The sequence below is a fragment of the Saprolegnia parasitica genome, assembly GCF_000151545.1.
Source record: "Saprolegnia parasitica CBS 223.65 unplaced genomic scaffold supercont2.2, whole genome shotgun sequence".
NCBI classification, from domain to species: domain Eukaryota; phylum Oomycota; class Saprolegniomycetes; order Saprolegniales; family Saprolegniaceae; genus Saprolegnia; species Saprolegnia parasitica.
The window spans coordinates 1,018,101-1,028,981 of record NW_012156396.1 but is presented as its reverse complement, the minus strand read 5'-3'; the positions used below and the strand labels follow the sequence as shown (position 1 = coordinate 1,028,981).

The following is a 10,881-nucleotide window of genomic DNA, read 5'->3' as shown; positions in this document are numbered from 1 at the left end:
GAGCACGAGCTCGCGATCCGAAAGGAGTTGAAAGGTACTACGTCAACGTTGCTGTAGCGAGCCAATGCCATGTCCCTCAGAGGTCGTGGCGCAAGAGTCGTGCATGAACAACCTCGGCACGGTGTACCTCAAAGCCCGGGACCCGGAGGCAGCGATGAGCTGGTTCACGCAGGCGCGCGACCTCGCCATCGCACGGGCCAATGTCCCCGCGCAGTGCCTTATCCACTACAACCTCAGCCTCGCCCAGCAAGCGCTCGGAAACGCCGCCGACGCCGCTCAGCTCGCACTCGCCGTCTTCTCGACCCCGGTACAGATAGATGCCTCCCACGTCCACGCACCCCACGGCGACGACGACGTAGGAGCCGATCGAAGAGAGCTTGCGCGTCTCGGCCCTTCAAGGTACGCACTGTCGGGTACGAGTGGTCTCGTATGCTTGCGCTAGTGCTCGCAGCGACCGACGGTGTCCTGCACACGGGCGCCTTCCTCGAGCACGCAACACTGGCGTACGAGCGCGCCGAGGGGCTTGGCGACCCGACGCTCCTTGCGTCGTAGGACAAGATTGCGCTCTGGCACGGAGCTCATGGGCACGTAGCTGCGCGAGCGCGTTGGCCATCCACTATTTCGAGGCCCAGGCGTGGGAGGAGTCGGCCAAGTACTTTGACACGTGTCTTCGCATGGCCATCGCATCCAAGAATGTCAAGGCCGAAGCTGTTGCTCACTACCACGTCGGGTCGGCGCTCGCCGAGGCCGGTCAGCGCAAGGCGGCGGAGGCGCACTTCCTCCTCGGACTCGAGCAGGCCAAGGCGCTCGAGGCCAACGACCTTGCTGCGCTGCTCCAGGCCAAGATCGGCATCGAGTACCTCTACCACCACGATACGTTCGTCGCGAAAGCCGAGCTCAGCGTCGCGCTGCAGAAAGCGAGGTTCGCGGGTAGCCACGCCGTCGAGAGCTACGCACTCACGGGCCTCGGCCACGTGCACATGATGGAGTCGCTCGTTGCCGACGCGGCCGCCGTGTACGCAGCGGATCTGGCGCTCTCGCCAGCACGACCGTCCGTCGCAGCTGCGCGCGCAGAGCAACCTCGGCGTCGCCGCGCTCGTCGCCGGCGACCTCGACGAGGCGATGAGCCACTTTCGCGCCAACTCGGTAGGATCCTAGGTTCTGGCAACGATCCAACGATTGACGCGGCGGTGCGTAGCGCACGGCGGCGATTCTCGGCGATCGGAAGGAAATGGCGCGTGCGCATTATGGCATGGGCCTTGTCGCCAAGGAAAAGAAGCGGCGTGGCGAGGTTCGAAGCCGGTTCCATGCGGTACGGAATGCACTCCCTCGCATAGACGCTCTCGGCCGCGGACGAGCCCGTCCAGTTGTTTACGCGCCAGCGGTCGCTGGCCGTCGAAGCTGGCGCCCGCCACCTTGAGATCCTCGCGCTCAAGTACGCTGCGATACCAGTGTTGATCTGCAAACATAGCACGGTAGGGAGCTCGTGGCCATGTACGACATGACGCTTGCGTTCGAGAGGGCGCAGGACGAGTGCGAAGAGCTCATTGGGCTCGCCATCAACACACCAGGAGAGACCGTCCATCTCCTCGAGGCCTACCGGTCCCTCGCCAACGTGCTCTCGTCCCAGCTCAGCCTGCTCCAGCAGCGGGGCAGTCGCTTCCACGACACGATCAAGGTGCTCATGCACAAGCGCGAAGAGGCGTGCAACAACTACAAGCGGCTCGCGGACGCTTCGCACACCATCGCGTCGACAAGCGCGAGGGTGGTGCGCCAGGACGTCGACCATGTCGTCCGCGTCGCGTTCAAATAAAGTCCCACGGAATGCTTCGTCTATTCAGCGTCTTGGAGGAACGCTTCGATGGTCTCGAGGACGGCGAGGCTCGTGCCCTCGATTTTGAGGATCGCCGTCGGCACTTCGGCCCAGTCGTAAATGCACTCGTCGCTCGGGTCCGGGTTGATGCGAATGAGGTTGGCTTGACGGGTTGTGAGCGACCGCTGGTACTCCTTCTTGAGCACGTCGCGGACCACCATCTCGCACTCGTGTCGCACCGACGGCACCTACAGCATGCTCCACTCATCGACCACATCGCGGGGACACGAATGTACGCGCATGCCACAGCCCATCTCGATGACAACCATCTTCTTCTCCGGATGCTTGGCGAGCACCTAGCGCCAGATGCCGATGAAGCTGGGATGCATATCGAGTGAAACAACGAGTACGTCTTCCATGGCGGCCTCCCAGTCCACGTAGCGGTCCGAGTCGAGGTCATTGGAGAGCCACTTGCGGTCCGAGAACATGAGAATGTTGGGCCGCGCCGGGCCGTTGCACGTGCCGCACGAGAGGAGCCTAGCCATCATGTTCGAGTTGCGACGTGACGTGTGCCATTTAGGCGTCGTACGGGTCACGCTCAAAGCCTTCCGCGTACATCGTGTCGCGGTTGATCTGGAACCGAAAGGCCGGCGGGAGCTCCCAAATCGACGCCGAGCACGGCCCCGTCTTCTCGTCCTTGCCCGCGCACTGCCAGAGCTAGTCGTCACCAGTCAGCCATTGCTAGGCGACGTCAAGTCTACTTCAATGTTGCCGTGGATCTCATAAATCTCCGAAGGCGAAAAGACTGCGTAAAGTGATGATCGACCTACAGCGCCTGGTATGAGCGTCGCAAGCAGCTTCGTCGTATACGTTTGACGTGTAGATGAAGAACGGGTCGCCGGTCACGTCCGAGAAGTCCTTTGGCGCCATCTGTAGCGACTCCATCACGTCCTTGAGCTTCATATTCGACTTGGCCGAGACGCGCTGCTTCCATTTTTGCAGGATTTGGTACCTGCCATCGGGATAATGGCACTCGACTCGGCGGCAGGTCGCAGACGTACCCTCGGTGAGGTGTCGTGCTGCGGTACAGATTGAGGCAGTCGCCCCAAAAGCCGTAAAAAAGCTGGAGGTCTTCGTGGATCTACGGTGCAACAGGCTCGAGCAGGCTGTAGAAGCGGCGTCGTACCCAGTACGGGTCGCAGAGGTCTTGGTAGTCGACGCCCAGCGTGTTGTAGGCCTCGACCTTGGCAATGTCGCTAGACACAAGATCGTCGTTGGTCACAGAGAGGCGCGCCGTACTTGTAGACGGGCAGACCCGAATCCGCTAGAGGCCATGTCCTGCTAAGCCCATGGCACACGTCGCCGAGGAGGGTGTGTACCTGAGAAGCCTGCACCGGCAGCGATCATGATGAAATCGGCGTCGCGGATCAAGGCTATACGTGGCTGCATGAACATGCTGGTCATGCGCTCGTCCGACGCGTACCGGCAGCCTGGCGACACTTTTCGTCCATCCTCGCGGCGCCTCCTGTCTCGGACTTGGCTGTTTCACAAATGGCAGCAAGCGCGAGGCAGCGATTATCCGGCAGCTAATTGCACGCCACTGACACATACAAAACGACGCCACCAATAAATTACACGCACGACGGGATTGTTGCGTGAAACTAGACGGTCATGACGACTTCGTCGCCCGGACGCGGCTCGTCCGCTGCCGTGTTGCCAAACGGCCAGAGGAACTGGAGCAGCGCGTGCCAGAAGCTCTCTGGCTCGGCCAACGCCTTGGCACGGACGCTGGCATAGTCGAACACATCTGCGATCGCGGGCTGCGGCGGCGGGTCGCGCAGGACGATCGGACCTCGGTGGCTCGTCGGGGGGGGGGCGACGCGCTGGCGTGGCGCTGCCGGGCCCAAACGCTGGCGCTTCGTCTACGCCAAGTGGCCTCGACGATGACCCGCCCGCCTCGAGCTCGGCCACGCGCTTCCGCAGGGTCTAGGCACCGTTGGTATCAGCAGCATCCCACATGCAGAATCGCAAACTAGTACCTCGATCGTGTCCTTGTCCGTGCGGATCTGCGCCTTGAGCCCCATCATCTGCTCCTCCTGCACGACGATGTGCTCTTCGGCGTCATAGAGTTGTCGCTCGACGACAGCCTTCTCGGCGCGCAGCTTGCGGATGTAGTCGAGGACGGCCTCGTGCTCGCCGAGGAGATTCCGGTCGTTCACGTCGGTAACGAGCGCTTCCATTGACTCTTTGAGCTGCGCAATGAGTGCGTCCTTTTCCTCGAGCTGGTGGCGCACGTTGCCGCTGTCGAGGGACGGCGTGTTGGAGGCGGCTGGTGTCGTGGGTACAGAGGCCGGCGGAGCGCGGGCCCGTGGACTCGCAGTGAGCGCAGCCATGACGACGTCGCGGTCTTCTTCGTCTTGCTTCTCCGTACTACGCCCGACGTTGGTGTCGGGGCGCTTTGTGATTTTGCCTTTGGCAATGATGCGTGTGATCTCCTTCTTGGACGCGACCTCGACCGGGGCCTTGCCCTGGACGTAGCCCCGGGTTCCGACGAGGCTCAGGTCAGCGCCATAGTCCACGAGGAGCTGGACGCACTCGACCGAGTTGATGTGGCACGCCTCGTGGAGCGCCGTCGCGCCGTCTGCGTTTTGCTGGTTCAAGACAGGCATGTGTCCGTAGTGGCGCAAGAGCAGAGAAAGGACGTCGACGGCGTTGCTCGAGGCGGCCCAATGCAGTAGCGTGTTCTCATGCGGCGGGCCGTCCGTGGCCGTCGCGCCGTCGATGCCGGCCCGCAAGAGCTCCTCAACCTTAAGCACGTCGTTCATCGCGACGTGCTGCACAATGTACTGGCTAAAGACTTGGACCATGGCGCGATGGGGCAGGAGCCCGAGCGCAATGTCGTACGCGGTCTTGTTCGTGTACTTGGACGGCTTCTTGCTAGGTATGACCACAGCATCGGCGGCAAAGCCGGCCGAGAGAAGCGCGCGGACCGCGTCGGTCTTTTGGTGCACGACGGCGACGTGCAGCGGCGTGAGGCCCTCGGCGTTGCGAATTGCGTCGAGCTTCAAGACGTCCTTGCCGTGGTCGAGGAGCGCCTTGAGGACGTCGGCGCGGCCATGCTCTGCGGCGAGGAAGAGCCCATCGTGCGCCGCCTCGAGCTCCTGCTGCATGGCGAAATCTTGGTTGCCACGTTGCAAACGAGATGTCGTCGTCCGGATAAGTGCGGCGTATCCGGCATTTCACGAAGATCGCAACAAGCGTACATACACCGAAGTGGTCCAAGGGGCAGTAGTCGCCCTCTGAACCTCTGCCGTGGACTCGACACCGGATCAAGAGCACGGACGTCGCCATCCATTGCTACGTGTGCGCTGGTGTCGCAGCACGCTGGTAGCAAGGGAATAAAGCAATGTGTTATTCACTTGGCGGGCAGCGACGCAACAAATCGTCTTCTTCCACAGACGCGCTTGCCAGCAACGTTTCGGGCGAGGCCGGTGCGCTGGCCGGTTGCCTGACCATCGCTCTATATTAAGACCCGCCATCCACCACAGTGTCCAGGGCCGCCATCCATCGCAAGACTGGATTTGCCTGGAACCAACGATGGTCCAGCCAGTCGTCATCGTCGTCGTCGTCATAAGCTCGCGGCTGCTTGTGCATTGCAGCGAGCGTAGCTCCAGCGCCTTGCGAGGGCGACGGCGCTTCGGTTGAAGCGGTTGTCCGGATAGCGAGGCGGCGTAGTTTCGACAAAGAAGATCTTTCGCCGGTGGGCGCCGGATAACGAAACAAAATAAAATCGAAAAAGAACGTTTTTTGTGATTGGCCAAAAGTCGTTCCAGATGGAATTCCGAGGATTTTGACCAATGGCATCGCGCGCGTTGAAAGGTCGCCCTAAACCGTCGCCCATACAAAGGACGAGCGAAAGCCATTTTCCTTGTCGCTGGGCTCATGGCGGACGCGGAGGGCGTGCAGCAGGAGCTGCAGGACTACCTGCAGAAGAAGGGTATCAACACGCTCTTCATCAACATCGTCGAGTCGCTCCTGCTCTCCAAGCCCGACAACCCCGTGCTGCACATCATCCAGTACCTCCAGACCAACTTCCCAGAGCAGGCCACGGTGCGTGCGGCCGAAGCGCCCGCGATCGCGACCGGCCGTACGTAAGGCGTAGCATGGCTCGAATGACTCATGGCATGTAGACCATTCGGACGAGTCGGAAAGCGAAGACGAAGGCGAAGAAGATGCGGTCGGCGAGATGCAGGAAGCGCAGCCGGCGGCGCGGACGTTCCCGAAAGGCCGCAGAATATCCGTGTCGGCCGAAGCACTCGACCCTGACAAGTACGATCAATGCCACCGTGTCTTGGCTAAGCTAGCATGGTCGTAGCGCCAAGCCGTTGGACGCCGTCGTGCATCCGAAATCGGAAGAAGAGAGGAAGCGCATCTCCGATATCCTCGTGGACAACATCCTCTTCAAGTCCCTCGACGAGAAGCAATCCAAGGTATTACGCGAGGTATTGGGTCGCGACGCCGCTCATCCTCCATGACCAGATCCTCCTCGACGCGATGTTTCCCAAGGAGTTTGCTGTCGGCGACGTCATCATCAAGCAGGGCGACGATGGCGACAACTTTTATATCCTTGACACGGGCGTCTGCGAAGTCTACAAGGATGACAACCTCGTCCTCACGTGCACGGAAGCCATGTCGTTTGGCGAACTCGCGCTCATGTACAATGCGCCGCGCGCCGCCACGGTCAAGGTCAAGGAGAACGCGAAAGTGTGGGCGCTCGACCGCCAAACCTTCAAGGTACGTCGCCAGCGACTATGACCACATCTCATTCTCGTGTCACAGTACATTATCATGGAGACGACGATGAAGAAGCGCGACCAGTACAAGGGCTTTATCGAGAAGGTGCCGCTTCTCGAGTCCCTGAGCGAGTACGAGCGGCTCACGGTCGCGGACGCGCTCCGTGTTGCCACGTTCAACGACGGCGAGATCATCATCCGCCAGGGCGACGACGGCAACCTCTTTTATATTATCTCGGAAGGCACGGCCGTGTGCACCAAGCAAGTGTCGCCGTCGGACCCGGTCCAAGAGATTGGACTCCTCTCGACGGGCGCGTACTTTGGCGAGATTGCACTGCTCACGACGCGTCCGCGGCAGGCGACCGTGACGGCCAAGGGCCAAGTCAAATGCTTGACGCTGGACCGGAAAACGTTCAAGCGCGTCATGGGGCCGCTTGAGAACATCCTCAAGCGCAACCTCGCGCAGTACAACCTCGTCATGGCCAACACCATCTAAGCCACTGTAGCGGCGTGTATCTTCATACTTAAAACACAATCCAATACCAACACCCTTGTAGATTCGAGGGGTCTGTGCTTACTTGGTCGCTTCGTCGACCGGGTTCTCGTCCAAGACCTCGACGACGACGTTGTGGTTGGTGTAGACGCAAATGTCGGCGGCGATCTTCATCGAGCGACGGGCGACGTCTTCGGCCGACAGGTGCGGCTGGTCGATGAGCGCACGCGCAGCCGCAAGAGCGTATGTGCCACCCGACCCGATGCCAATGATGCCATCGTGGGGCTGGAGCACATCGCCGTTGCCCGTCAATGTGAACGACTGCTTGTTGTCCGTGACAATGAGCAGCGCCTACAAGATAGTTGGCAACAATCCTGCAGTCGGCTGGAGTGTACTTCGAGGGCGCGGAGGTACTTGTCGGTCCGCCACGCCTTGGCCAATTCGACGCACGCGCGCGTGAGCTGGCCTGGACAACGTGATTAGTGCAAGCAAATACGTCGATCCTGCATGGGCAGGCCCGCACCCGGGTACTCGTCGAGCTTGCTCTCCAAGCGCTCAATGAGCGTGAAGGCGTCGGCCGTCGAGCCGGCAAAGCCCGCGATGACGTTCTCGTTGATGCGGCGCACCTTTTGCGCGTTGGGCTTGACGATCGTGTGGCCCAGCGAGACTTGGCCGTCACCAATGACGCACTACGCGTCGCCTTAGCGATCCTGCGATCTTTGGTTCGTGACGTACCACTTTGCCATCCTTGCGCACGCAGAGGATTGTGGTGCCATGCATCGTCGGCGCGGACGAGAAGGCGCGCTTGGCGTCGAGGGCGGCGGCGCGCTGGAGGGCGATGGCAGCGCTGCGGAACATGGCGGACGTCGGCGGCTGGTGAAATCGGAAATGGAGCACCACACAGAGGGTTTTTAACCCTTGCCACCCCAACCCGTGACAATTAACATCGCACAACCTTTGTACCGATCCGGGGTAATTAACATGATGCGATATACCTTAAAAGAGAGATTAACGACATGCGCCCTTTTCAAGCCTAAAACCACCAGCCGCGATCAATGAGCCGCGATATCAAAATGACCAGCGAGCTCCATGCCTTTAGTGCTACCGGTACCAGTACAAGTGCATCCCGCTGCGAGAGCAATAGTATGTGCCGGGTGTAAACACGCTGCTTACTCCGGCGGCCATGGAAGTCATGCGAAGGTGTGCGACATATTATGTGCACCGACTTATCCGGACGATGTGGTTTCCGGTCCCAGAAATGCGCATTTGCATTCTTGGACGAGGGATGGTGCTAGCGTTCCTTCGCCCGCTGCGCCCTCTCGGCGGCCTGCGCCACGCGCGCTTCATGGCGACGCGGTCGTCCTACCAGCGCAACCTGGACGAGAAGAACAAGCGCATCATGCTCTACACGGCGTCGACGGCGCTGCTCTTCTTCGGCGCGGCCTACGCTGCAGTCCCGCTCTACAAGATCTTTTGCCAAATGACGGGCTTTGGCGGCACGACGCAGCGCAGCGACATCCTCACGGCCGAGAAGCTGAGCCCTGTCGAGGGAGCGCACCCGATCCGCGTCACCTTTGACGGCGGCGTCGCGGGCGCGATGCCCTGGAGCTTCCGGCCGATCCAGCGCGACCTCGTGATCGTGCCGGGCGAGACCGCGCTGGCCTTTTACACGGCCAAGAATCCGACCGAGAAGGCGATCACGGGCGTCGCCACGTACAACGTGCACCCGCCCAAGGCCGGGCTCTACTTCAACAAGATCCAGTGCTTCTGCTTTGAGGAGCAGCGGCTCAAGGCCAACGAGGAGATTGACATGCCCGTCTTCTTCTTCATCGACCCCGATATTGTCGACGACCCGTCGATGACCAACGTCTCCAACATCACGCTCTCGTACACGTTCTTCAAGACGGACGACGTCGACGAGGACGACGTCGAGTAAGAGATGCCCACGATAGACACCCAGCATGGAATAAGCGACTGCATTTGTGCATTTAAAACTCAGTCGCCCATGGTGCTGAACGCAGCGCTCGAGTGCGACGTGATGCTGCCGCGGCGCTCGGTCGACTCGCGCCGGCCACGGCCCTTGCGGCTGTCCCGTCGACTGTTGTTTCGGACAATCTCGCGTCGCGCCACCGGCTCGATGAGCTCCTGGTTCTCGCGCTCGGCCTCCTCGTCGAGTTCGCGCTCTGTGTGCTTCCACTCGTCGCGACACTGGTCCAGGTACTCTGGGAAGCGCTCCATGAGCAGATCAAAGTCGTCGAAGCAGAGGAGGAAGCACTCGCAGTCGCAGTTGGCGATCGCCGTGTACTCGCGGCCGCGGTCCTCAAAGAGTGCCCGCCCGCCAAAGAGGCTGCCTTGGAACTTCTCGAGCGGCGTCTTCTTGGCCGCGAGCACGGTCGCGCCGCCGACGTTGATGAAATAGAGCACCCGGCCCACGTCGCCCACCTCGTAGGTCGAGTAAATCTATCTATCAACGTATCAAGTGGTATTACCTGGTAGATGAGGTCGGCGTAGACAAACTGCTCGGTTTCGAGCATCGTGACGAGCGATCGGACAAAGACTTCGTGGGCATTCGCCAAGAACGAGAGGCTGAGCACCATGCTTCGCTTGACGTGCATCGCAATGTCTTCCTTCATCTTACGTGAGAGCGTCGAGAGGAGCTCCAACTCGGTCTGTCCTTGGCTCCGCTGCCACAGCGACCGAAACACGTGCGACGTTTGAATGAAAAAGTCGAACGGGACGCGACGGTACTTGAAGAAGGTCGAGATGTCGATCATTTTCTGCTCGAATTTCATGCGCATCGCAAGGTGCTCCTCCATCAAGCCCGAGAGCACGCCGGTGAGGAGCCCGAGCACGGTGATGGCAACCACGATGAAGACGACCGTGAGACTCGTTTCGGCCACGTTGGTGCTCACCACGTCGCCAAAGCTCTGGCTCGTGAGCGCCGACGTCGCGTAATAGAGCGCCACGAGGTACACGTTGAGACTCGTAAAGCGCACGTGGCTCGAGAGCGAGAGCGGGATGACTCGTGTCGGGCACAGCGGAGTCTTGTCCGTAGCGTTGACGTAGCCGGCCGCGACAAGCCACGACGGCGATGGCGTAGCCGTCAAGAGGTTGAAGGCCGAGAAGAACCACACGCACGCCATCCAGTGCGCGGCCAAGAAGAGCGGGACGAGGAACGAGCAAATGAATTTGACTAGCATCTCGTGGTGCCGCGTCGACGGGAACCGTCTTAGGAACCGCTGGAGCGTTGTCGTGAGCGCGGGGTAGTGTACCATGCGCACCATCTTGTTGAGCCGGAGGAGCGACGCAACTTGCCAGCGCGCGTGGTCGTCCACGTTCACAAGGAGCGCAAGGAGCTCGAGCGGAAGAAGCGCAAATACGTCCATGCCAAGACCGCCGTGGCGCCAGTACCGTCGCCGCACCAGGGCCCGCGACGCTTGGAGCTCGCCAGCCTTGAACTCGTAAAAGTAGGAGAAGCGCAAGATGATATCGACGAGGCAGAGACCGTCGAGGAGGTACTCGGCCGCAAACCACCCGATCGCGAGCGGCGACCACTCGAGCACAAAGCACGCACGGAACGGCAAGGCGCACGCAAAGTAGAGAGTCGTCGCAAGACACAAAAGGTCCCAGATCTCGCGGAAGCGCGAGTGGGGAATCCAGTACGGCAGTGGCGGCGGGTCATGGTGCCAGATCGTGAGCGTCTCGAGCGACAGCTGTGACGTCATGACGCCGGCCTCGTCGTTGGGTCCGCAGTTCGCTCCGAGTATGGACCCAGACGACTG

At 60.8% G+C, this 10,881-nt stretch overlaps 7 protein-coding genes across 7 annotated transcripts in view; 3 read left to right on the top strand and 4 right to left on the bottom strand.

The window, feature by feature from the left end:
- Positions 1 to 1,813, top strand: part of SPRG_22064 (hypothetical protein) — a gene marked incomplete at its 3' end in the record, with an annotated part of 2,719 nt that extends 906 nt beyond the window's left edge. Inside the window, exons 4-12 of the mRNA XM_012339445.1 lie at positions 4 to 34; positions 81 to 307; positions 360 to 399; positions 443 to 548; positions 593 to 1,013; positions 1,063 to 1,146; positions 1,199 to 1,291; positions 1,338 to 1,435; positions 1,480 to 1,813. Of these exons, the coding sequence (XP_012194835.1) occupies positions 4 to 34; positions 81 to 307; positions 360 to 399; positions 443 to 548; positions 593 to 1,013; positions 1,063 to 1,146; positions 1,199 to 1,291; positions 1,338 to 1,435; positions 1,480 to 1,813 (1,434 nt within the window). The remainder of the gene's footprint in view (positions 1 to 3; positions 35 to 80; positions 308 to 359; positions 400 to 442; positions 549 to 592; positions 1,014 to 1,062; positions 1,147 to 1,198; positions 1,292 to 1,337; positions 1,436 to 1,479) is intronic.
- Positions 1,814 to 1,833: 20 nt separating this feature from the next.
- SPRG_00981 (hypothetical protein) lies at positions 1,834 to 3,148 on the bottom strand (the record flags this gene model as incomplete). The annotated part of the gene is made up of 9 exons (XM_012339188.1): positions 1,834 to 2,061; positions 2,110 to 2,169; positions 2,224 to 2,350; positions 2,403 to 2,530; positions 2,575 to 2,639; positions 2,684 to 2,825; positions 2,875 to 2,954; positions 3,000 to 3,069; positions 3,113 to 3,148. 9 exons carry the CDS (start codon positions 3,146 to 3,148, stop codon positions 1,834 to 1,836), a joined length of 936 nt encoding a protein of 311 aa, XP_012194578.1.
- Positions 3,149 to 3,474: 326 nt separating this feature from the next.
- SPRG_00980 (hypothetical protein) lies at positions 3,475 to 4,983 on the bottom strand (the record flags this gene model as incomplete). The annotated part of the gene is made up of 3 exons (XM_012339187.1): positions 3,475 to 3,735; positions 3,785 to 3,799; positions 3,853 to 4,983. 3 exons carry the CDS (start codon positions 4,981 to 4,983, stop codon positions 3,475 to 3,477), a joined length of 1,407 nt encoding a protein of 468 aa, XP_012194577.1.
- Positions 4,984 to 5,755: 772 nt separating this feature from the next.
- On the top strand, positions 5,756 to 7,102 carry SPRG_00979 (hypothetical protein; the record flags this gene model as incomplete). The annotated part of the gene is made up of 5 exons (XM_012339186.1): positions 5,756 to 5,960; positions 6,004 to 6,142; positions 6,189 to 6,303; positions 6,353 to 6,607; positions 6,653 to 7,102. The coding sequence occupies 5 exons, from the start codon at positions 5,756 to 5,758 to the stop codon at positions 7,100 to 7,102; spliced, it is 1,164 nt and encodes a 387-aa protein (XP_012194576.1).
- A 39-nt stretch (positions 7,103 to 7,141) lies between these two features.
- SPRG_00978 (hypothetical protein) lies at positions 7,142 to 7,983 on the bottom strand. Its single transcript, XM_012339185.1, has 4 exons — positions 7,835 to 7,983; positions 7,623 to 7,788; positions 7,495 to 7,565; positions 7,142 to 7,450 (listed from the first exon to the last, which is right to left on the bottom strand). Exons 1-4 carry the CDS (start codon positions 7,955 to 7,957, stop codon positions 7,181 to 7,183), a joined length of 630 nt encoding a protein of 209 aa, XP_012194575.1. The 5' UTR covers positions 7,958 to 7,983; the 3' UTR covers positions 7,142 to 7,180.
- Positions 7,984 to 8,364: 381 nt separating this feature from the next.
- SPRG_00977 (hypothetical protein) lies at positions 8,365 to 9,089 on the top strand. The gene has a single exon (XM_012339184.1). It carries the CDS (start codon positions 8,385 to 8,387, stop codon positions 9,033 to 9,035), a length of 651 nt encoding a protein of 216 aa, XP_012194574.1. The 5' UTR covers positions 8,365 to 8,384; the 3' UTR covers positions 9,036 to 9,089.
- Positions 9,090 to 9,094: 5 nt separating this feature from the next.
- Positions 9,095 to 10,824, bottom strand: SPRG_00976 (hypothetical protein; the record flags this gene model as incomplete). The annotated part of the gene is made up of 2 exons (XM_012339183.1): positions 9,095 to 9,541; positions 9,589 to 10,824. The coding sequence occupies 2 exons, from the start codon at positions 10,822 to 10,824 to the stop codon at positions 9,095 to 9,097; spliced, it is 1,683 nt and encodes a 560-aa protein (XP_012194573.1).
- Positions 10,825 to 10,881: the final 57 nt, after the last annotated feature.